At 43.5% G+C, this 25,440-nt stretch overlaps 2 protein-coding genes and 2 long non-coding RNA genes across 5 annotated transcripts; 3 read left to right on the top strand and 1 right to left on the bottom strand.

Moving 5' to 3' along the window:
- Nucleotides 1-221: 221 nt before the first annotated feature.
- LOC130519883 (ribonuclease inhibitor-like) lies at nucleotides 222-9,735 on the top strand (the record flags this gene model as incomplete). Its single annotated transcript, XM_057023495.1, has 9 exons — nucleotides 222-952; nucleotides 987-1,494; nucleotides 2,421-2,592; nucleotides 4,673-4,881; nucleotides 5,088-5,261; nucleotides 5,793-5,966; nucleotides 7,795-7,968; nucleotides 8,175-8,348; nucleotides 8,880-9,735. Coding segments are annotated over 9 exons (2,497 nt in total), but the record flags the coding sequence as incomplete, so codon positions are not given.
- Nucleotides 9,736-12,829: 3,094 nt separating this feature from the next.
- On the bottom strand, nucleotides 12,830-13,641 carry LOC130519888 (uncharacterized). Its single transcript, XR_008948516.1, has 2 exons — nucleotides 13,396-13,641; nucleotides 12,830-13,112 (listed from the first exon to the last, which is right to left on the bottom strand). It is a non-coding gene; the product is annotated as an uncharacterized LOC130519888 (long non-coding RNA).
- Nucleotides 13,642-16,440: 2,799 nt separating this feature from the next.
- On the top strand, nucleotides 16,441-17,065 carry LOC130519890 (uncharacterized). The gene is made up of 2 exons (XR_008948518.1): nucleotides 16,441-16,541; nucleotides 16,731-17,065. It is a non-coding gene; the product is annotated as an uncharacterized LOC130519890 (long non-coding RNA).
- Nucleotides 17,066-20,015: 2,950 nt separating this feature from the next.
- LOC130519885 (NLR family CARD domain-containing protein 3-like) lies at nucleotides 20,016-24,012 on the top strand. 2 transcript variants are annotated; one of them, XM_057023497.1, is made up of 4 exons: nucleotides 20,016-20,199; nucleotides 20,803-20,904; nucleotides 21,828-21,931; nucleotides 22,481-24,012. In XM_057023497.1, the coding sequence occupies exons 1-4, from the start codon at nucleotides 20,066-20,068 to the stop codon at nucleotides 23,320-23,322; spliced, it is 1,182 nt and encodes a 393-aa protein (XP_056879477.1). In that variant the 5' UTR covers nucleotides 20,016-20,065; the 3' UTR covers nucleotides 23,323-24,012. The 2 variants fall into 2 exon arrangements, with proteins under 2 accessions (XP_056879477.1, XP_056879478.1); XM_057023498.1 differs by lacking the exon at nucleotides 20,803-20,904.
- Nucleotides 24,013-25,440: the final 1,428 nt, after the last annotated feature.

Genomic DNA, 25,440 nt, shown 5'->3' with positions numbered 1-25,440 from the left:
CAGTCTGGACTGGGCAGAAGGTTTGGAGAACCAAGACATCAGTCTGGTGCTTCTGCTCTCATGCAGGGAGCTGAACTTGATCAGAGATGAGCAGCACAGTCTTCTCTCACTGCTTCATGTTTTCCATCCAACATTACAGAAGATCAGAGCAGAAGATCTGACTGTCTGGAAACTTCTGTTCATCTTTGATGGCCTGGATGAAAGCAGATTTTCACTGATTTCAACAAGCATCAGGTCATCTCTGATGTCACACAAGTATCGTCAGTTGACGTGCTCCTGGTGAACCTCATCCAGGGGAACCTGCTTCCCTCAGCTCTCATCTGGATCACCTCCAGACCTGCAGCAGCCTATCAGATTCCTCCCTCGTGTGTTGACAGGATCACAGAAGTACGAGGCTTCACTGACTCCCAGAAGGAGGAGTACTTCAGGAGGAGGTTCAGTGATGAAGATCTGTCCAAGAGAATCATCTCACACATCAAGGCCTCCAGGAGCTTCCACATCATGTGTCTGATCCCAGTTTTCTGCTGGATCACTGCTATAGTTCTGGAGGACATGATGACCAGAGACCAGAGAGGAGAGCTGCCCAAAACCCTGACTGACCTCTACTCACACTTCCTGAGGGTTCAGATAAAGAGGAAGAAGCAGAAGTATGGAGGAAAGCAGAGACCAGAGGAACTGACTAAGGCTGATAAAAAACTCCTTCTGAAGTTGGGTCGGCTGGCGTTTGAACATCTGGAGAAAGGAAACATCATGTTCTACTCAGAAGACCTGGAGCGATGTGGACTGGACGTCTCCGAGGTGTCGGTGTACTCAGGAGTTTGTACAGAGATCTTCAAGAGAGAGAGTGTGATCTTCCAGAAATCAGTCTACTGCTTTGTTCATCTGAGCGTTCAGGAGTTTCTGGCTGCCGTCTACATGTTCCACTGTTACACACAGGAAAGACACAGCGGTTATAAGACAGTTCCTAAAATATTTGAAACCAAAACCCTTTTCCTGGTTTGCTGGGTTGTTTAAAAATAATCCATTCACATCTCTTGATGGCTTCCTCGGGAGAGCACTAATGAAATCTCTCAAAAGTGAAAATGGCCACCTGGACTTGTTTGTTCGCTTCCTTCATGGTCTCTCTCTGGAGTCCAATCAGAGGATCTTGGGTGGACTGTTGGATCAGAGGAACAGCCACCCAGAAACCATCCAGAAGGTCCTCAACAACCTGAAGGAGGTGAACAGTGATGAATTCTCCCCAGACAGAAGCATCAACATCTTCCACTGTCTGATGGAGATGAAGGATCAGTCAGTCCATCAGGAGATCCAAGAGTTCCTGAAGTCAGAGAAGAAATCAAATAGGAGACTGTCAGAGATCCACTGTTCAGCTCTGGCCTACCTGCTGCAGATGTCAGAGGAGGTTCTGGATGAGCTGGACCTGTGGCAGTACAACACCTCAGAGAAGGGACGACGTCGCCTGATTCCAGCTGTGAGGAACTGCAGGAAGGCCGAGTAAGTAAAGATTTTTGGGGCCGGACATCGGCGTTTAAATCAAGCGAGTGGATCATGTCAGGTAGCAATACCCCCTCCAGTGGTCATTCCTTCAATTCTTTATTTCCATTGCAGCGTCCATAAATTAAAAAAACAACAATTCATCCAGAAATGTTCAACACTGGCTGGATATAAGTTCAAAGGTCAATCCAGACAAACCAACATAAGGCAGGAATAATAGGAGCCACAAGTTAACTGACTATCATGAAATTACTGTCATGTCATTAAATCACTTTTGTTTGTTTGTATACATCGTATTCTAACGACAGAAAAACACATTTTAACTAATGACACGTGACTATTTTGCTTCATTTATTCAACGTAAAAACAGCCGGCCTCGTTGGTTTAAATGGGTGTTTTAGGTCTTTGTGGCGGTTCCGTTTGGAGCCTTTATGTGACCCACAAAGTTGTTTGACCCTTTCCACACCCGTTAGGTGGCAACTTCATCACTAGCAACAAAAGGTGCAGTGAAAATGATTTGAAGGGAAACAGGCAGATATAACAGAAGCTGAGGGCAATCGATGCAACCAGAGACTCTGATGTCATCGATCGGATCGCTGAATTAAGACTTGACGCACGATCGTACAAATTGGATGAAATGCAAAATATCCAAAGAGCCGATAGACAGATTAAAAGATGCACGTTTCTTTAAACCATTTGCTATAATCATTTTAAATATTGAGTAATTATGAGCTGTTCTAAAATAAGACAAATGTTGAGAATAATTCAGTTGCATTTCAGATCTGATGGTCGTTCAAACTGTTGCTCTACGGTGTTGAATTTAGCTTTTCCAGGAAATGAGCTCCATTTGTGTTGAGGTAGATTCTCAGATAAGTTGATTAGAAATCCCAAAGTTTGACTCACTATTTTTGTTTCATACACAACAGACTGGCTGGTAGTTATCTTTTAAAGAGTCATTGGGAAGTTGTGGCCTCAGCAATGACGTCAAACCCTTCTCATCTACGGGAGCTGAGCTTAAGCAAGAACCAAAGCCTGACAGATGCCAACGTAAAGTTACTGTCTTCTGGAATGATGCATCCAAACTGCAGACTGGAGACGCTCAGGTCAGGAGGCCTCTGTTGGTCTTTTCTAAATTTCTTTACATTTTCTGCTTTTCTCTTCATTTTCAGATTTAGAAATGTGTTTTTATTTGCCCCATTTATTCCTTTTCCAGGCTGTGGTGCTGCAGTTTATCAGAGATCAGCTGTGACTCTCTGGCCTCAGCGCTGTGGTCCAATCCCTCCCATTTGAGGGTTCTGGACCTGACTGGGAACTAGCTGAAGGATCCAGGAGTGAAGCTGCTCTGTGGTTTTCTCCAGGATCCTCTCTGTAAGCTGGAGACTCTCAGGTCAGTCAGAGATGATCCAGTACTTTCCCAGGTGTAACTAGTACAATAAATGTTTCCATGTTTGATCTTTGTTATAAATGTAGTGTTACAGTTCTCAGAAAAAAGACCACACAGGATAGATTTGCAGTATTAAATTGGTTGTGGAAATCTGTCCCATGTGAGGATGGTCATCAATGACTAGAAAGGAAGTATCAGTTGTAGATTTGTCTTGTTTTATTTTAGGCTGGCCACAAAACCGCCCAAACATTCAGACCAATCAAAAATGGTTCTTCCTGTCTTTTAAAGATCAGAAGGAAAACTAGAAAACCCCAAAAGAAAGCTGCTGCAGTGTGCCATGCCCCTTCTCTACTGAGAAAAGCCATCCCAAAAAAGAGAAAAGCCCAAGTGTGAAGTGAGCACCCTGTTAAACCTTGGTACCAAAAGCCTGCAGTCATTCTCATCTTAGGTGGCTTCATTCCAGCCAGAAGCCCAAACCTGCCTCCCTCTTAAAGGGGCAGCAGGTCAGTCCAACCACAGAAACCTTCATGAAGATCTGAAGCTTTCAGCATCCACAATTGTTGCACCTCACTTCCATTGGAGTCCAAATCAGAAGTCAACAAGTTGATTCTACACCGATTCTACACAATGCAACCATTTTAAAAAGGTTTCCATCCATAAGTTTTTACACATTTTTAGATAAATCTGTTTGTTCCTCGCCTCCTTCTGTTGTAATGGTCATTAAAGAAAATGACCTTATTTGAGTTTTTCTCCTCACAAATATGACTTTCTATGAACGATGCAATAAATGCAGCTTGCAATCTAAGACAATATGGAAGTATGTGTATATAATAGTAGCGGAAGTAGCTCATAAAATAATACATTTGCTCTTCTCATCTAATCTTTCTATGTTATTAAAGAAGAACCTGCTCTTAGTCAACAACACCTAAGACCTCAACCAAAAATCCTAATTTTATACAATATAATATAAAACAGGAGAGAAGACTCTTTCTGCAGAGACACTGGTGGCAGGAATGCAGAAGTATCACCTGCTCAACTTGGAAGGTGGAGCAGAAACCACCAGCTGAGAAGGTCCTCAGCGAGAGGAAGTGGTGGAGAACCATGAAACTTGCTAAGCTCCACCTCAGCTCCAGAGACGGGCTGAGCTGGAGCTGTGGCACCAGGTATCGCCCAGAAGAGCCTCCAACAAACAAGCTCTTCTCTTGGGAGGAGAGGGCTTTGAATCTCAGCTCAGTGTGCTTGTCTCTAGTAGGTGGCAGCTGCACCTTTTCCTGAGGTCCTTGTTGATGCCCTGAGGGGAAATGATGCTCCTGCAGTGTTTTCTGGCAGCATTGAGCTTGCAGTGGGGCAATCAAACACACTGTGGGGGGGCTCTCTTTCCTTCTCTCATCTGGAGAACAAGTGACACCAGCTGCCAATCATTGTTGGAGAAATGTGCAGTCAGGGGAACGATGCGTCCAGACTATAGCCACCCTTCCAGCATCCAGCAGTGTCTAAAACCTTTGATTTGGTTTCACCAGAGAGTGTAGGGATTGCAGGGTCGCTGCAGCATCGCCCACAAGCTATCAGGAGTGGGTCGCTTTGTCCCAACTCCTGACAAGAGCTGAGTGCTATTGAGAAATGTGGTTTCACAAACTTGGAAGGTATTTTGACCCACACACACTTTACATACGGTGTAGATCTTGTCGAACCGCCCTGAAAGAACCCAAAATAGGAACATACGGCAGATAAGCCGGTGCAGGACCAGAGGTTTGTTGCTTGTAAGCTGTGTTTTGCTCTGGTACATGTTGATTTTTATTTGTCTTCTCTCAAAATAATTGTTATTTTAGACTAAAGGACTGCAGTTTATCAGAGACCAGCTGTGATTCTGTGGCCTCAGCTCTGAAGTCCAACCTCTCCCATCTGAGGGTTCTGGACCTGAGCCACAACGCGTTGCAGGATTCAGGAGTGAAGCGGCTCTGTTCTGGACTGGAGAGTCCAAACTGTAAACTGGAGAGGCTCAGGTCAGTCTTCATTTTTCTACCTAAATACCAGTTGCTAAGATGGTGAAGTGAGGCTGTTCTCAACACTGCTGTGATGCACGACATGAAAAAAATTCCTTGGAATATCGTGAATTCAGGTCTGACCCAACTAAGAACTAACGTAGGTTTAGTACTGACGCAGATAACATGCAGACCTGCACCGTATAACCTCATCCTGCATTTTTCAGATTGATTAACTGCAGCTTATCAGAGATCAGCTGTGACTCTCTGGCCTCGGCGCTGAGGTCCAATCCCTCCCATCTCAGAGAACTGGACCTGAGTCAGAACCAGCTGCAGGATTCAGGAGTGAAGCTGCTCTGTGGTTTTCTCCACTTTCCAAACTGCCGACTGGAAACTCTGAGGTAAACACCATTCTCAAAAATGTCCATTATTCCATCCGAGGGTCCTCACACTCTCTGAGTGTGTGTGTTGTGCCCAGTTCCCTCAGGAGGGAGGGCCACACGGGGACCACTTATTCATGATAAATTGATTTAAGGACAATGGAAAAGCCGACAGATGGTAACCAAAATTAGACAAAACTAGGTGAGGGTGCCTGGTAGACACCAGCCAACGAGGAGGGAGATGGTGAGGGAGACAGGAAGTCATCTAAGACAGGTTGTGCCTTTAAAGATGAGCCACAGGTGAGATGGATCTCCATGATGAGATGGGAGGGAAAGAGGTGGGAGAACCTGGGAAGAGTGAGGGCCAGAACAATATATATTCTCCTTTGGAACAGTGCAAACCTGAGAGGTTGGAATTGTGGTCATTACATATTACTATCATTTTTTAACCTGTAACTAAATTAAATATTTACAGATCATGCCTTTGATTAACCTTTCAGATGAATACTGGTTTCACTTATAACCTTATAAAAGTTTCCCTTCTTTATTTAGATTAAGGGAATGCAGTTTATCAGAGATCAGCTGTGACTCTCTGGCCTCGGCGCTGTGGTCCAATCCCTCCCATCTCAGAGAACTGGACCTGAGTCAGAACCAGCTGCAGGATTCAGGTGTGAAGCTGCTCTGTGGTTTTCTCCAGGATCCTCTCTGTGAGCTGGAGACTCTCAGGTCAGTCAGAGATGATCCAGTACTTTCCCAGGTGTAACTAGTTAGACAATAACTGTTTCCATGTTTGATCTTTGTTATAAACGTAGTGTTACAGTTCTCAGAAAAAAGACCACACAGGATAGATTTGCAGTATTAAATTGGTTGTGGAAATCTGTCCCATGTGAGGATGGTCATCAATGACTAGAAAGGAAGTATCAGTTGTAGATTTGTCTTGTTTTATTTTAGGCTGGCCACAAAACCGCCCAAACATTCAGACCAATCAAAAATGGTTCTTCCTGTCTTTTAAAGATCAGAAGGAAAACTAGAAAACCCCAAAAGAAAGCTGCTGCAGTGTGCCATGCCCCTTCTCTACTGAGAAAAGCCATCCCAAAAAAGAGAAAAGCCCAAGTGTGAAGTGAGCACCCTGTTAAACCTTGGTACCGAAAGCCTGCAGTCATTCTCATCTTAGGTGGCTTCATTCCAGCCAGAAGCCCAAACCTGCCTCCCTCTTAAAGGGGCAGCAGGTCAGTCCAACCACAGAAACCTTCATGAAGATCTGAAGCTTTCAGCATCCACAATTGTTGCACCTCACTTCCATTGGAGTCCAAATCAGAAGTCAACAAGTTGATTCTACACCGATTCTACACAATGCAACCATTTTAAAAAGGTTTCCATCCATAAGTTTTCACACATTTTTAGATAAATCTGTTTGTTCATCGCCTCCTTCTTTTTTAATGGTCATTAAAGAAAATGACCTTATTGGAGTTTTTCTCCTCACAAATATGACTTTCTATGAACGATGCAATAAATGCAGCTTGCAATCTAAGACAATATGGAAGTATGTGTATATAATAGTAGTGGAAGTAGCTCATAAAATAATACATTTGCTCTTCTCATCGAATCTCTCTATGTTATTAAAGAAAAACCTGCTCTTAGTCAACAACATCTAAGACATCAACCAAAAATCCTAATTTTATACAATATAATATAAAACAGTAGAGAAGACTCTTTCTGCAGAGACACTGTGGCAGGAATGCAGAAGTATCACCTGCTCAACTTGGAAGGTGGAGCAGAAACCACCAGCTGAGAAGGTCCTCAGCGAGAGGAAGTGGTGGAGAACCATGAAACTTGCTAAGCTCCACCTCAGCTCCAGAGACGGGCTGAGCTGGAGCTGTGGCACCAGGTATCGCCCAGAAGAGCCTCCAACAAACAAGCTCTTCTCTTGGGAGGAGAGGGCTTTGAATCTCAGCTCAGTGTGCTTGTCTCTAGTAGGTGGCAGCTGCACCTTTTCCTGAGGTCCTTGTTGATGCCCTGAGGGGAATTGATGCTCCTGCAATGTTTTCTGGCAGCATTGAGCTTGCAGTGGGGCAATCAAACACACTGTGGGGTGGCTCTCTTTCCTTCTCTCATCTGGAGAACAAGTGACACCAGCTGCCAATCATTGTTGGAGAAATGTGCAGTCAGGGGAACGATGCGTCCAGACTATAGCCACCCTTCCAGCATCCAGCAGTGTCTAAAACCTTTGATTTGGTTTCACCAGAGAGTGTAGGGATTGCAGGGTCGCTGCAGCATCGCCCACAAGCTATCAGGAGTGGGTCGCTTTGTCCCAACTCCTGACAAGAGTTGAGTGCTATTGAGAAATATGGTCTCACAAACTTGGAAGGTATTTTGACCCACACACACTTTACATACGCTGTAGATCTTGTCCAACTGCCCTGAAAGAACCCAAAATAGGAGCATACGGCAGATAAGCCGGTGCAGGACGAGAGGTTTGTTGCTTGTAAGCTGTGTTTTGCTCTGGTACATGTTGATTTTTATTTGTCTTCTCTCAAAATAATTGTTATTTTAGACTATGGGGCTGCAGGTTATCAGAGACCAGCTGTGATTCTGTGGCCTCAGCTCTGAAGTCCAACCTCTCCCATCTGAGGGTTCTGGACCTGAGCCTCAACAAGTTGCAGGATTCAGGAGTGAAGCGGCTCTTTTCTGGACTGGAGAGTCCAAACTGTAAACTGGAGAGGCTCAGGTCAGTCTTCATTTTTCTACCTATATACCAGCTGCTAAGATGGTGAAGTGAGGCTGTTCTCAACACTGCTGTGATGCACGACATGAAAAAAATTCCTTGTAATATCGTGAATTCAGGTCTGACCCAACTAAGAACTAACGTAGGTTTAGTACTGACGCAGATAACATGCAGACCTGCACCGTATAACCTCATCCTGCATTTTTCAGATTGCGTTACTGCAGGTTATCAAAGATCAGCTGTGGCTCTCTGGCCTCGGCGCTGAGGTCCAATCCCTCCCATCTCAGAGAACTGGACCTGAGTCAGAACCAGCTGCAGGATTCAGGAGTGAAGCTGCTCTGTGGTTTTCTCCACTTTCCAAACTGCCGACTGGAAACTCTGGGGTAAACACCATTCTCAAAAATGTCCATTATTCCATCCGAGGGTCCTCACACTTTCTGAGTGTGTGTGTTGTGCCCAGTTCCTTCAGGAGGGAGGGCCACACGGGGACCACTTATTCATGATAAATTGATTTAAGGACAATGAAAAAGCCCACAGATGGTAACCAAAATTAGACAAAACTAGGTGAGGGTGCCTGGTAGACACCAGCCAACGAGGAGGGAGATGGTGAGGGAGACAGGAAGTCATCTAAGACAGGTTGTGCCTTTAAAGATGAGCCACAGGTGAGATGGATCTCCATGATGAGATGGGAGGGAAAGAGGTGGGAGAACCTGGGAAGAGTGAGGGCCAGAACAATATATATTCTCCTTTGGAACAGTGCAAACCTGAGAGGTTGGAATTGTGGTCATTACATATTACTATCATTTTTTAACCTGTAACTAAATTAAATATTTACAGATCATGCCTTTGATTAACCTTTCAGATTAATACTGGTTTCACTTATAACCTTATAAAAGTTTCCCTTCTTTATTTAGATTAAGGCGCTGCAGTTTATCAGAGATCAGCTGTGACTCTCTGGCCTCAGCTCTGAGGTCCAATCCCTCCCATCTCAGAGAACTGGACCTGAGTCAGAACCAGCTGCAGGATTCAGGAGTGAAGCTGCTGTCTGATCTCGTAGAGAATCCAGACTATGGGCTGGAGACATTGAGTCAGTAGCTGGTTGAAGCCAGTCAACTCCCGCTCATCTGCTGCATCACTCACTGACCACTGGTGAAGAGCATCTGTGGAAACATCTGCCGTCTACTCCCTCCATAGATGAAAAATTCAGTTTTTAAAAAGCGCTGGTTGACTTTCAGGAGATCAGTCGATGGTCGACAAAGCAGAAGCAGCTTCGCCTTGAAGTTAAATTAGTTCCTGGTATCACACAATGCTTCTTTATGAAGTTCTAAACGGCTCCTCGGCCACTCTTAGAAGCATGGAAACATTCTCTTAATTGTCTCTTCAAATGTCTGTATTATACGTTACTATTTTACATCGTGCCTTCAGAATCTTTAGGGTTTAGTATTTACTGTCTCTGTGACATGGAGCATTGGAATATTTCAGCTGCAGCCAGCAAAAACCCATCAGAATGACGGCTATCGGTGGGAACCACAGGTCATTTGACTTTAGTCAATCTGTTCAATGTTATAGGATTTATTGCAATCTAATAAAAACTATGAATAAATGTGGGAAATAGGAAATAAAAAGAAGCAAAATGACCAAATAAAACTCCCACAAATACTGTAAATTTAAAGATGTCAAGAATGGAATATCAGCTTAAATGGAATCAAACATAAAGTGAAAAGGCCTCCTTTAAGTTTACTACAAAAATAAACACAAAATCAAGAGCGACACGCGCCAAAAACGTCTCATTCTCTCTTCTGTCTCTCCACTCATTCTTTTATATTCTCTTAAGATAATGGGGACGGGGTCGTGTCATAACAAAACAAGCTAATCGGGGACTATATTTTTGTTGCAAGAACTTTGGCTCTTCAGAAGTTTCTATGTTGGCTTCCACAGATTGTGCATCCACTAGAAACTCAGTGTTTTACTCTCTTTTGAAGACGTTTCACCTTCTGTCCAGAAGGCTTCTTCAGTTCTGAAGGCCACCGCAGTATCAGGGGCCCCGTCCAGGTTGGAGAAGATTTAAGACTTAAGTGCTCCATGTGTTCGTGAAATTACGGTACCTCCACTAAAAGCCAATCAGATTGCATGAATTCCCAATTATTCTGATTAGAGCAACTCTCTCCCAAGTAGAACGTTCATTAGTATGACATTTAAAATGACAATATTTACTAAAATTGCTGCACAGACCAGATCTTTGCTCCGACTGGTCCGTTAGTACTGACGGCACAACTGTCCAGTCAGCTGTTGAGTGTCGGGTACTGAATTCACTCTTGACCAGGTAGGACATAATTAACACAGTGACGTGGGGAGGGGAGGCAGGTGAGGCAGTGCCTCATCTGACCAAAAAAGAAAGTGTACAAAAATAAAGATTAATATTTTCCACTGATATGTGTTAAAATGCATTTGGAGTATGACTACACATTTCTGCCATTTTATTAAGTAAAAATTGTTTTCCCGATCAAATCCAGGGCAGAAACCCCGGGTGAGGCAGGGGAGAATTGTGCCTCACGTCTGACTGCACGATCCAATACAAACTGGGTTGCATGACGTGTGCCATATTGCTAATATGAACTTTACAGAAATAGTTATACACCATGACTTTCTGCAGTCTGTCATGTCTGTTGGGGTCCAGGGTGGTGTCTGTTTTTTTCCTCCAGGGGGCGTAGGGGAGCTTCATTGCCTACAGCTGGCACTGTAGGCAGGCGCACCTGTGGGCGATTGCCACCTGGCTGCCTACTTAAGGAGGGAGCGCCTGCCCATCGGGGCTGGAGTGTTTTGTTGTCTCTGTTGCTGTCCCGTTTTTTTTCCTGGCACGCTCGAGGACTCCATGCCGTTCTGCTGGACCGGTGAGCGGTCCTGGGTTCTCTACAGTCCCGGAGGACTGCTTTTGTTTCGAGGACTCACCTGGGCTCCCCGCAGTCGTGGAGGACTGTTCCTGTTCCTGGGTTCTCAGCAGTCCCGGAGGACTGCTTCTGGTTTGAGGACTCTCCGTTGGACCCCATGAAGTGCGGATCCTACTCCTGAGCTACCCGCAGTCCAGGACTGTTTGTCTTTGTGTTGCCCCCCAAAATAAAACTCATTTGGACCTTCTTACCACCGCGCTCTGGTCTGCTCTCAGGTCCTCTCTAAAATCCATATGGTAACAATGGGCCAGATTCACCAATATGTTCTTACGAATCTTCTTAGATTCTTTCTTAGTTGTCCTTAAGAAGTTTTTTAAGAAAACCCTACGTCGGATTCATCAACGCGTTCGTAAGCCCCAGAATTGTTCGCAGCTGTGTTCTTAGATTGATGAATGCCATCTGTTCGTAAGTTGAAAGCGCGTGTCAGGTGAGTCTAATTAACATACGATTAGCATAAGTCACCGCCCACTAATGCCCATAAAAGGAACTGCAGCAGGACCCTGTAGACAGAGCAAAAAGCAGCAAAATGCCCAAAGCGAAATGCCCAAAGCTTGCCTTTCCACGCCTGATTTCTGACGCCGTGTTGAACAATCAAGAAAGGATGGCTAACACGCTTGATAAAATTGCCTCAACCCTGATGACTGTTGGATCGCAATACCTCCCGTATGTAGCTGCCGATCCGCGTGTTCGTTGAATGAAGACTTCGAGAAGAAAAGTACCAATTTCGAAATGTATTTGACAATAGAACCAATTCCAGATACAAATATTACAGAGCTCCGGGCCAGTTCATAACCCTAGCAACAACAGAGTTAATTGTCAGGGCACGAAGTCTGACCACCTAACTATCCCTTGGCCCAGTCCTTTATAGTCACACACATGCAAATTCACAATGTCCATGCAATCCAATCCAGATCCCCCGCTGAGATGTCCCCGTCCTCTTCCTCCAGTCCCACTTGGTGTTGGTAGAGTTCTTCTCTTCCATTGTTTTCCCAGGTGGCCAGATCCCGTTCTTCATGCAAATGTGATCATCATCAACCCCCCTGATGTTGCATTTACAATGAGTGTTTGACACCTCCTGCCTGACTGGCTCCTGAGATAACAATAGAACAAACAACAATCCTGCAAATGGAATGTCTCTGTTTTTATTACATTTACCAATGAGTCTACCTTGCCTAACTTCTAAGAGAAGACAGAAACATATGGTGAAACACATAAGATAAAGACAATTCTCAACATGACTATAGCCAACACGCTTAAAGAAATCAATGAGAATGTGATGAGAATTGTCTTTATCTTGTTGTATGTGTTTTACCATATGTTCCTGTCTTCTCTTAGAAGTCATTAGCAGATGTAACAAAGATCAGAGACATTCCTTTCACAGGATTGTTGTTGTTGTTGTTCCATTGTAATCTCAGGAGCCAGTCAGGCAGGGGGTGTTAAACACCCATCATAAATGGGACATCATGGTGGGGTTGGTGATCTTATTGCATAAAGAATGGGAACTTTGATCTGGCCACCGGGGAAGATAATGGAGAAGAAGGACTGTATCAACACCAAAGGAGACTGGAAGAAGAGGACGAGGTCATCCCAGCAGAGGAACAGGATTGGATTGCATGAACATTGAGAATTTGCATGTGTGTTTCTATAAAAGACTGGGCCAGGGATAGTTAGGCTGTCAGACTCGTGCCCTGGCAATTGACTCTGTTGTTGCTAGGGTTATGAACTGGCCCGGAGCTCTGTAATATTTGTATCTCGAATTGGTTCTAGTGTTAAAAACATTTTGAAATTGGTATTTTTCTTCTTTAAGTCTTCATTCAAAGAACACGCGGATTAGCAGCTACGCACAAAGGTATTGCGATCCAACAAATGTAAAAAAAGAAGAATGTAAAAAAAAAATAAACGTGTAAAAGCTGTGCTCGGATTGTGACAATAATGCATTTTATTCACAAACGGGCAATTAATCGCGCTCGAACGTGAACCGCGTGCCTGCAGTCTGGCCCCATCATTGCGTCAGGACGCACATCCTCACGGGGTTGTGGCTCTGTGTCCAAACACATCCAGCGCCCCTTTAACATGCCGATGGTGCGTTCAATGGTGGAGCGACTGCGCGCATGCATCTGATTGAATAAAACTCCTGTGGAGTCTGAGGGTTGGTCAGTGGTGTCAACAACCAGGGAGCCAGGGCATATCCTCGATCCCCTAATAAAATAAATCAAGATAAAATCAAATAAAAAGACAGTTTTGGCATGGTTTCCAATTTGGTTGATTAATGTTAAGTCATTGGCACATTTACGTAATTTTAAATTCTCCGTAAATCACCAAAAATAGGAAATAAACAAATAAATAAATAAATATGACAGAATTATCATTGTAATATTGAATTTTATTGAACTGCACAAGAGAAGAAAACACAACCATGCCAACATGTCGGCACTGAAATGTGCGCAAGAGTACTCCTGAGTGTTCGTAGGATTGTTCTTACCTACGAATAAATCCAGGATAAGAAGAAATTGGTGAATGCCACAATCTTCGTCAACTGTTCGTAAGTGGGACTTAAGAACAAATTTGTTCGTAAGAACGCTTCGTGAATCTGGCCCAATGTCTTTTGCTGACCGCCCAATAAAGTGCAGAGGAAAGTCAGCAGGTGAGGCAGGCAAATGTCGTCGAAATCCTCAGAAGTGTACTCAGACAGGCGCACCAACAAAGTTCACCACAAGTTGAGACCAGACTTGGAAGACTTGTCCCCTGGCCAGGGGGGAGTGGCGCTCCGATCAGACACGAACTCTGCCGCGTCATCTCAGAGACTCTCCTCCTCCTCCCCAGCGTTGTCTCTTTTATTAAAACAGGCATGATTACACAGCAGGAGGCGTATCTTCGTTACACAGACGGCATCAGCTACATTTCTCACACAGGCAGGGGAACGTTCATGCTCGCCGAGTCACATTGCTCATGTTTTGACCATATTGGAGCGGTTCTCAGCCTACGCACAGGTGCACGGGCCTGAGGGCCCTAACCTAAGCAGATATCACACATTATTGTTTGGTCCTCCTTCTTACTAACACGCTCACATACAGATCCGTTCCCACACTCCACTTTCCCACATTTGAATCCTTCTCGTATTACCTACGAAACTACTCTACTTTTATTAAAATAGCAATAACATAAAATGCAATTCACGATATTTCCCAACACAGTACTCGGCCTCACCCCCAGGGGGGCGCACGCAGGCTGGCAGGCGCTTCCTCGCTGGTGCCTTAATAGGCAAACTTTATTCAAATTTATTGAAGCACCAGAATTTGTTTGAAAAATAACAGAAATTTTTGCTGTTGGTCAAAATTAAATTTGTGCTGCACACATCTCTGCACTTTAATTTGTTTACAGTATAAATGAATTTCTTAAAACACAAGATGGAGCTCTATCCATAGCTATAAAAGAAAGTTCCTTATAGGACAAATATGGTCCTGTGTATATGTTTGTGTTGGTTTGTGAGTGTAATTGAAAGAGGAATGCTGATGGGATATGAAGCATTATCAGGAGTTGTATGCTGTTGGAAAAATGGTGAAATAAGATGCTTTTTTCAGTTCTTAAATCGTAAATCTGACTCTTGAGGAGTCAGAGCCTCACCAGCCATGAACCTCACCGCACGTCACTGGAGCAGATGCTCAACTCAGCAACATGATCCGACACCAACACGATGTCTGGAGGCTTCAGGTCAAAGGGACACCAGGAGACGACTGTTGCTTCTCCACTGAAAAATGATGTTTAAAGGCTTAAAACGGCACCATCAGACAATCACAGTCCATGAAAACTGACCTCAACCATCAAAAGGACCTGGAGAATCAGCACACAGGTCCAGCTTCAGAAGGTTTGAGGCTTTCCATCATGTCGTACAGGGAAGCCAGATCCAGATACTTGATGTTCAGTGACTTGGACACCTGAGGGAGGTCTCCAGAAGTTCTACTGAGGAATGAAAGAGTGGACGGGTCAGTTTTAGTCTCTTTATAAGCAGCTGGTTTATTGGGGAAGCTGCTGATGATAAAGGCTGATCAGTTACGTTAGCTAAAGAAGGTCTGTAACTTCAGATCACATTCAGGATTAACACTGTAAAAACATGAGAGTTTGTGGGAAAAGGATCCTTTTGATGTGTTTCAATGACCAATATTGTTTGTGTATTTGGTGTCATATTTTACAAATGTTCAGTTACGTTCTGTGAACGCTGGTGCTGAAATCATTATTTTTCTCTCAATGAAAATATTCAATATGTAGAAAATACAGACAATGATGCACCTAGAGATCAAAATAATCATAAAGGAGAAAAATACCTTAGATAATATAAAAATATATTTAAACGATAATGATGTATTTAATGAATAAAAAAAATAAAGTAAATCAGGCCCTTCATCTATATGTGGTTACTGGAAATGTCTCTAAAGTGTAGAAGTGTCAACAAGTTAAAAGCAGCCATATAAAAATTCAATTCTTCCATGAAGATATTAAAGTCCTATTATAGTAGTGTGTAAAGTTCATATGCTACATATGAAGTACAGAACAAACAAAAAAATCCTTAATCCGCCCCTCTCAAAGAGAGAACGGAATAATGGCGAAAAGATTAGTTCAGAGAAAAATTGATTCAGAACGCAGGGCATTTAACCTGCAGTGGACAAACTTATTTCTTTGTTCAATGCAAAGAAAAGGCTGCCTGACTCATCTGTCAAGAGGAGGTGGCGGTATTCAAACAATACAATCTGCGGTGACACTATGAATCCCGTCACAAAGACAAGTACGATAGCTTGCAAGGCCAAATGCGAACAGACAAACTCTCAAAGCGAACAAGTGGACCGTTAGCTCAGCAGAATACATTTGGACGCCAAGCTCAGCTGAACCAGGCATCTGTTGGGGCCAGCTTTCAGGCTGCTCCACTGATAGCAAGCAGCCGTAAACCTTTCACTGATGGAGAGTTTGTCAAGAAATGCATAAACGCTGTGGCGGAGGTGGTGTGTCCCGAGAAGAAAGATGTCTTTAATGCCGTGAGTGTATCAGCGAGTACAATCACCAGACACATTGAAGAAATCGGGGGTAATGTAAACGCCCAGCTGCAGCAGAAGACGAAAGAATTTGAATATTTTTTTTTGTGACGAACCCAGAGAGGGTTATTTGGTTATTATTTATTTCATTAATAGTGTTATTATTTATTTCCTGACTTTTGTTCTGTGAAGAATCCAGAAAGGGTTATTTGATTGTGCTTTCTTGAAAACAATACATTTTTACGTTTAGGCACTCCTGCAATCCTCAGACTGTTTCTGTTACACACTGACACTGGCCCCTGATCAGAGAAGGGGAAAGTTATGTGGCCCTCACAGGAAAAAGTCTGGGGACCCCTGGACTAAATGATACCAGTTTGTCCTGTCAGTGGAAATTCACTGTTGAATGAGAGTCAGTTGGTGGAAATGATGTGTATACAGTTTAAATACACTTAAATGACATTGATGATAATAACATTTTGTAAAAAGAAAATTATATTATAATTTTTTCCCCACCACTTCAGGAGGGCGGTGCCCCAGCGCCCCCTATGGGCCACCCGCCTCTGCAGCTCAAACTACGGGGCAGCAGAGCTTCATTTGGTCAAAGGTCAGTGAAATAAAGAATCTACAGTTCTGCAAAAAGCCACAAAAAAGACCATAAATCTGTAGAATTGATCAATTCTGGGAGACAGACATTCAAAATCACATAGTTATTCGCTAAATGGCAGTGAATAAAACAGCTAAGGTCCCAAGATTAACGTGTGAATATGAACTCTTTTAACTTTGACTCCAACAGACTCGAAGGAAGGAAGCGGCCCGCTGGCTGTGAGCAGCACCAACAGACCCTCAGGAGTCCAGAACACCTCAGAATTAACCTGAACATGATAAAAACCACCCAGAAAGCCTGAGGACCAACCACCAAACTAACATGAAAAAACAGACACAGATGGCTTTGATGGTTTTGGTCTTTTTTCCCCTCTGTTGAAGAAATAAAGGTGCTGTTTTATTACAGTTGCCAAGTGGGAATCGGAGAAGTTTCTGTGGGAAACGTTTAGCAAGTTTTCAGAAACTGAACATTTGCTGTATTAGCACTGTTTAATCATTATTTTGCTATTAAAAGGACTAATCATCGTCTCTGTCACCTCTTTACCTCTGAAATGAGAGAAATCTTGTTTCTTTCTCTTTTATATTTTGTTTACTGACAATGCTATCATGGTAATTTTATGAACAATAACCAAAAATTAAAAAATCCTCATCAATGCTTAATCAAAGCTTCCTTTGTAATATTAGAAAACATAATTTTTTTTTACATACATTCAAAGGAAAACTTGACTCAACTGTCAGGGTTGTTTTCTGGTGTCTAACTTCCAGAACCACTGTTTACGGGTTGCTGCACAACAGCTGAACTACAAGCTATTACAGGTGTGAGTTTCACTGTTATCACCCCCCCCCCACACCCCCCCCCCCCCCCCCCCCCCCCCACACACACACACACACACACACCGATCAGACCAGTTGGACTCTGCTGCCAGTGAAACATTCCCGTACTGGATTTTAATGGAAATCATGTCAACGTATCAGCGTCCTCTGTTGCTGGTGGGCCTAATTTTCCTGTGGACTTTGAGGGGGGGAGGTGAGTGACCCTTGTTGAATCAGTGTTTGAACAAAGATGAAATTCATTTTTAGCTCCTTATTGAAATCTAAAGATAGAATCTCTCATAATTATGAAGATTTGCTCCAGTTTCTTTGATCAGTGTCAACGTTAAACTTTTTAGAAAATAAAGTGGGCTCATTCAGTGGGATCTAACTTTTGCTGAAATGAGTAAATAAGCTCCAGATCAGCGGTGGAACATCAGTAATGTCAGCAGGCGTTGAAGCTCCTGAAGCTCACACACAGCACTGCAGGCGCCTTCACACCCAGATCCTCACAATATTCACCTGAGCTGAACCGAGTTTTAAAAGAAATACACTTTTAGGCTAAAAAGGACTAAAATGTAGCAGCAAATGAAACAGAAACCTGAACAGCTGAGCTCTGGAATCTTGTGGAACCTGCCTGCGTTCTGCTCACATTCCAAAGTCCACACCTTCACACGACCGAGTCAAATATTAATCTGAAGGTTGATGGTGCTTCTTCATCTGTTGCTTCACAGAATCAACAGTCTGTGTTGTGGGACAAAGATGCATCCTTCCGTGCACTTTCCTCCCTGGAGGAGATACTCTCATCCACTGGATGCAAATGCCTAACAAAAATATCATCCATTCATACTATGACAACAAAGACCAGCTGGGATCACAGACCATCTTTCAAAGCCGGACTTCACACTTCCAGGACCAGATCTCCAGAGGGAACGCCTCGCTGCTGCTGATGTGGGTGAAGGTGGAGGACCAAGGTCGATACATGTGTTACACCAGCACTGACATTGACAACTCAGAGAACGTCATAGAGCTGAAGGTGGAAGGTCAGTCTCCACCACCCAGGAAGTGATCCAGCAGTATTTCTGAAGAGTTGTGCTCGTTGAGTATGTGATTGTGTTCTTTTGGACCAACTCACACAGAAGATGTTGCTTCTTCTTTGTCTTTGCAGCTCTGATCCGTAACGTCAACATCAAGCAGGTAAATGACACAATCACCTGCAGCTCAGAGAGGATCTACCCAGAACCTGAGCTCAGCTGGTCCACGAACCCTCCCTCCCCCATGAGGGATCCACCTGAGGTCCAGCTGATGGAAGATGGGCTCTACAAGATCAGCTCTACGATTGTCAAGAACTCGACTGCTCTGAGCTACAGCTGCACCGTCAGAAACAAAAGGAAAACCACTTTGTTTAAAGCACGTAGGTGTTTCTGCTGTTTATTGAAAGATCCTTCATGAGGCGTTGCTATAAACTTATTTTCCTCTTTTATCTGTCTTCATCGGAGGTCCAATCACTGTGTCGGCCCATGAAACAACAATATTCTGCCCCCAATTAAACACTGCAGTGGCAGATCTCACCTGGAGGTTCAACCAGGCAGAGATCATCCTGAATCGCACAGTCGGTGCCGATGATCTGGTGTCAGACAGCTGGAAGCATCACGTGAAGAATGTGTCCCAGTCAGGTGACCTCACGTTGCAACATGTGTCTTCATCCCAGGAGGGAACGTACACATGTGACCTCAGTAACGGCGAGGAAACATACGTCACCATCACGGCGTTGACTGTCAGCGAGAGTCCAGGTGAGACAGTCGGTGGGTCAAAGTTCAACCAGCCCAAATTTGACAGATTGAAAGTAACCTCATGAAGTAGATGTAAATTAGAAAAAGGAAAATAATGAACACAAAACCACCACAAAAGTTTATAAAAAGCATCTTCATGTCATCAGTCAGCTGATTTAATGAAGAATCATTATTAAGGTTTGAGTGTTGACCTGAATTTCTTTGAATTTCAGCTGAAAGTCAAACTGACCCGGTTGGAATTGGTGTCAAAGTTGGAGTCCCAGTTGCTGCAATTTGCTCCTGCAAAAGAGGAAGAAGAAGCGAAAGTGAAAAGTTCCCAACTTCGGGCTCCATCTTGAGTGACCGAGCCCTGATGGAAAACCTCTAATATTCAGGTAGCATTTGGTTCTTTCACTGCTGTCGTCTCGAATCAATGTTCCGCTGCGAGATGCGGCTTAATAAGCTGCGTGTTCGCAATGAGCGTGCGCGTGTTTCGGACGCACATTGCAGCTGGTCGACGGGAATGTTGTGACGGATGATCAAACTTTGTAGCGTGTTTCCTCTAACTGCGTTTTCCGCTAACCCTGAGCCAACATTTTAGAGGTTGAGGAAGCACATTTTAAGATAAAAAATGATTTAATTTGTGTGCGTCCGTCTGATGCCACCGCACCTTCTGAAACACCCAGGAGAAACATTTTTTCCACAACTATTTTATATTTTAACATGGTGTAAACTTTTAAGATGTCCCAAAACTGTTTTCCAATATATATGTGGCCTGTATGATGTACAGGGTGACATCATATAATAGATTTTGATGTGAATGAGCCGACAATACGTCATTGGACAGACCTCTGCTTGTCTTCATGCTGAGAATCATGTTCTTTAATCTTCTTTTCTGTGTCAGCAGACTGTCCTGCTTAACCGTTTAGACTCACATTTAAAAATGAGCGAATGTGTGATGGAAGAAGAAGAGAGAGCAAAGTCCACAGTGTCCAGCTGTGTGTCCCTGAAGAGCGACAGGTCCAAAGACGAACCTGAGAGGAACTTCAGTATTGGACCTCAAGGCTCACCTTTAAAGTAAGGTTTTCTGAACCACATAACTCTGCCTTAGAACATTTAACAACCATACAAAACATCATTTTGTAGGTATTAGCCTCTACTATCGTGAAAAATGAAATTCATCAGCTCTTTAAAATGAAACGGTGCACAGTCCTTTCACCATGTTGGCCTGTGGAAAACCAGTGTTTTCGGGCCGATGGACCAGCGTCCCCGTCGTTGCCGGACCACCGTTGGCCACCAGTTGGGTTTTGGGATCAAAGTGGGGGCGTTTCCTGTATCCGGTTCTCCTCACGGATCCATGACTACAACATGTTGCTGCAAGTGCAGAGACGTTTGCTCTGGAAAGAACTTTAGAGCACATTCAGTGCTGCAGGATGAGGGGCTGGAAAAGGTGCCAGTTCTTTTCTCACTGCAGGGAACAGTTAAAAAAAGCAGCTTAAACTCTGAAAACATGAAAATTATACATATACATCATTGATTTATTGATTCAGTTGTTATCCAGAATGTATTAGAAATGTTCCTGTTTGATAAAAATGCAGTGAATTGGGATTATTTAACTCCAACCTCTACAGATTATTTACCTTCATCACAGTCTTATCAGTATTTCTGATGTTTCCTCAGGATGGACGAGGACAGAGCAGAGTCCACAGTGCCCAGCTGGGTGTCCCTGAAGAGTGACCGGTCCAAAGATGAGGTGTTTAACTTCAGAAGTTCAGAGGAAATGTAAGAAAACTAAAGCATGATGATGTGTTTGTGTGGCACCCTTTAAACTTTGGTATTGGACCTCAAGGGTCACCTTTAAAGTAAGGTTTTCTGAACCACATAACTCTGCCTTAGAACATTTCACAACCATACAAAACATCATTTTGTGGGTATTAGCCTCCACTATCGTGAAAAATGAAATTCATCAGGTCCTTAAAATGAAACGGTGCACCAACATGTCAGGTGTTCGCTCCCATTAACTCCCATGTTAATTTTAGTGTGGTAAATCTTTTAAAACTGAAAATTGCTTCTGTTTTTAACTGGTCATTTCTCCTACATGGGTTAACATCATCTCACAAAAATTCCTAGGCATATATTTTAAAGTTTCCCAACAATATCCACCATTGCAGAGTGCTCCAGCTCTCCATTTAGATACGGATGGGTAAGACATGGCAGGTCTGTGCAGCTTGTTCTGCCACACTGTTCCACCACATGTCATGAAAATTCATTAAAAAGTCTATTTTTAAGGCTCCTGGTTCTAATAAACCCATAGACAACAATATCAGTCATTTCTAAATGGTTGAAATAAGCTTTTGAATACGCGTGACCTCTGTGCTATTTAATGATCAGTTTCAGAGACCAGACTACTGTATTTGGAGCATAAATGGAGAACTTTTGTTCTATTCTATGAGTTTATATTCCTGATTTGGCACTTTTATATTTTCACATAAATTCACAATGAAGAACCACTAAACACTTAGATCAAATACACTTTTCTCCAACTAAACGAGCTTGTTGGAACGTAAATAACTTTATATTTTTTGCTCAGTGTTCATTCAATCTTCAACTGTCAGAGCAAACTGAAAGTAGAAGTGAACGCAGCCTTTCTTAGGCGTTGCTAACGCCCAGTAGACATGTATAACCACTATTCCCATTTTTGACAGCTATCAGAAACGGTCTGCTTCCATTGGAGATTCCTCCTGTCCCGAGGGTGAAAAGAAACGGAGAACTGAACTGCAGACCGCCGACCTGAACAACAGCGTCTCACGTAAGCTCGTACATTTGTATTTATAATACTTTTGGGTCGGAATAAAGTAACAACTTGTGTATTTACAATGTGCAAGAGAAGATCCAGAGAGCTCTTGTTTGGTTCCACTGGAACCCCTGGACCCTCTTCAGACCTTCCTAAATGCTTAGACAGTATTTAGCAACATTTAGTCATTTAGTTCTGGAAAGTGTTAAAGAGTTGAAGGCAGGTGACCTTTACAGGACAATGGGTCTGCTGAGTATGATGTGTTTGGAGAAGGTTTGATGTGTTTTTCTAAATATCATCCAGCTTTTACCAGCTGTTTAGTCCAAGCAAACTCTTGGAAGACATGGAAATGGTTGTTATAGACTAAATTACATTGAAACCCAATGAAATAAAAGAATAGGTGTACATAAGAAGACATAACATTTCAAACTGACAGTGAGATGGGTCATTACCCGACTGTTGCTTCTATCATTCAAACATGACAGAATATTTTCCAGTTGAGGACATCTGTGTTACTGCTGTAGATGACAATTGTAAAAGGATTTAAAAGATTGTTTGTTTCAGAGGGTGGTGAACTGCAGGAGGTGATAGAAGGTCATAAGATCAGTCTGAAGAGAAGATGTGAACATGTGACTGAAGGAACTCATGAAGCAGGAAGTGGAACCCTGCTGAACAAGATCTACACTGAGCTCTACATCACTGAGGGACAAAGTGAGGAGGTGGACACACAACATGAGGTGAGACAGCTTGAGATAACCTCCAAGAAGAACATCCAGGACACTCCAATCAAGTGCCAGGACATCTTCAAAGTCTTATCTGAGCAACAGAGACACATCAGAGTGGTTCTGACCAACGGTGTCGCCGGCGTTGGAAAAACCTTCTCAGTGCAGAAGTTCAGTCTGGACTGGGCAGAAGGTTTGGAGAACCAAGACATCAGTCTGGTGCTTCCGCTCTCATGGAGGGAGCTGAACTTGATCAGAGATGAGCAGCACAGTCTTCTCTCACTGCTTCATGTTTTCCATCCAACATTACAGAAGATCAGAGCAGAAGATCTGACTGTCTGGAAACTTCTGTTCATCTTTGATGGCCTGGATGAAAGCAGATTTTCACTGGGTTTCAACAAGCATCAGGTCATCTCTGATGTCACACGAGTATTGTCAGTTGACGTGCTCCTGGTGAACCTCATCCAGGGGAACCTGCTTCCCTCAGCTCTCATCTGGATCACCTCCAGACCTGCAGCAGCCCATCAGATTCCTCCCTCGTGTGTTGACAGGATCACAGAAGTACGAGGCTTCACTGACTCCCAGAAGGAGAGTACTTCAGGAGGAGGTTCAGTGATGAAGATCTGTCCAAGAGAATCATCTCACACATCAAGGCCTCCAGGAGCCTCCACATCATGTGTCTGATCCCAGTTTTCTGCTGGATCACTGCTATAGTTCTGGAGGACATGATGACCAGAGACCAGAGAGGAGAGCTGCCCCAAACCCTGACTGACCTCTACTCACACTTCCTGAGGGTTCAGATAAAGAGGAAGAAGCAGAAGTATGGAGGAACAGAGACCAGAGGAACTGACTGAGGCTGATAAAGAACTCCTTCTGAAGTTGGGTCGGCTGGCGTTTGAACATCTGGAGAAAGGAAACATCATGTTCTACTCAGAAGACCTGGAGCGATGTGGACTGGACGTCTCCGAGGTGTCGGTGTACTCAGGAGTTTGTACAGAGATCTTCAGAGAGAGAGTGTGATCTTCCAGAAATCAGTCTACTGCTTTGTTCATCTGAGCATTCAGGAGTTTCTGGCTGCCGTCTACATGTTCCACTGTTACACCATCAATAAAAGGATTATGGAGTCTCTCCAAAATATTTGAAACCAAACCCTTTTTCCTGGTTTGTTGGGTTGTTTAATAACGATCCAGTCAAATCTCTTGATGACTTCCTCAGGAGAGCACTAATGGAATCTCTCAAAAGTGAAAATGGCCACCTGGACTTGTTTGTTCGCTTCCTTCATGGTCTCTCTCTGGAGTCCAATCAGAGGATCTTGGGTGGACTGTTGGATCAGAGGGACAGCCACCCAGAAACCATCCAGAAGGTCCTCAACAACCTGAAGAGGAGAACTGTGATGAATTCTCCCCAGACAGAAGCATCAACATCTTCCACTGTCTGATGGAGATGAAGGATCAGTCAGTCCATCAGGAGATCCAAGAGTTCCTGAAGTCAGAGAGAAATCAGAGAGGGAACTGTCAGAGATCCACTGTTCAGCTCTGGCCTACCTGCTGCAGATGTCAGAGGAGGTTCTAGATGAGCTGAACCTGCAGCAGTACAAACCCTCAGATGAGGGACGACGTCGCCTGATTCCAGCTTTGAGGAACTGCAGGAAGGCCGTGTAAGTAAAGATTTTTAGGGCCGGACATCGGCGTTTAAATCAAGCGAGTGGATCATGTCAGGTAGCAATACCCCCTCCAGTGGTCATTCCTTCAATTCTTTATTCCATTGCAGCGTCCATAAATTAAAAACAACAACAATTCATCCAGAAATGTTCAACACTGGCTGGATATAAGTTCAAAGGTCAATCCAGACAAACCAACATAAGGCAGGAATAATAGGAGCCACAAGTTAACTGACTATCATGAAATTACTGTCATGTCATTAAATAACTTTTGTTTGTTTGTATACATCGTATTCAAACGACAGAAAAACACATTTTAACTAATGACACGTGACTATTTTGCTTCATTTGTTCAACATAAAAACAGCCGGCCTCGTTGGTTTAAATGGGTGTTTTAGGTCTTTGTGGCGGTTCCGTTTGGAGCCTTTATGTGACCCACAAAGTTGTTTGAGCCTTTCCACACCCGTTAGGTGGCAACTTCATCACTAGCAACAAAAGGTGCAGTGAAAATGATTTGAAGGAAAACAGGCAGATATAACAGAAGCTGAGGGCAATCGATGCCACCAGAGACTCTGATGTCATCGATCGGATCGCTGAATTAAGACTTGACCCACGATCGTACAAATTGTGTGAAATGCAAAATATCCAAAGAGCCGATAGACAGATAAAAAGATGCACGTTTCTTAAACCATTTGCTACAATCATTTTAAATATTGAGTAATTATGAGCTGTTCTAAAATAAGACAAATGTTGAGAATAATTCAGTTGCATTTCAGATCTGATGGTCGTTCAAACTGTTGCTCTACGGTGTTGAATTTAGCTTTTCCAGGAAATGAGCTACATTTGTGTTGAGGTAGATTCTCAGATAAGTTGATGAGAAATCCCAAAGTTTGACTCACTATTTTTGTTTCATACACAACAGACTGTCTGATAGTTTCTTTCAAAGAGTCATTGGGAAGTTGTGGCCTCAGCAATGACGTCAAACCCTTCTCATCTACGGGAGCTGATCTTAAGCTGGAACAAAAGCCCGACAGATGCCGGAGTAAAGTTCCTGTCTTCTGCAATGATGCATCCAAACTGCAGACTGGAGACGCTCAGGTCAGGAGGCCTCTGTTGGTCTTTTCTAAATTTCTTTACATTTT

Source organism: Takifugu flavidus, unplaced genomic scaffold (assembly GCF_003711565.1).
Source record: "Takifugu flavidus isolate HTHZ2018 unplaced genomic scaffold, ASM371156v2 ctg239, whole genome shotgun sequence".
NCBI classification, from domain to species: Eukaryota; Metazoa; Chordata; class Actinopteri; order Tetraodontiformes; family Tetraodontidae; genus Takifugu; species Takifugu flavidus.
Note: the sequence above shows the minus strand (reverse complement) of the source record. Positions and strands in the feature narration are given on the sequence as shown.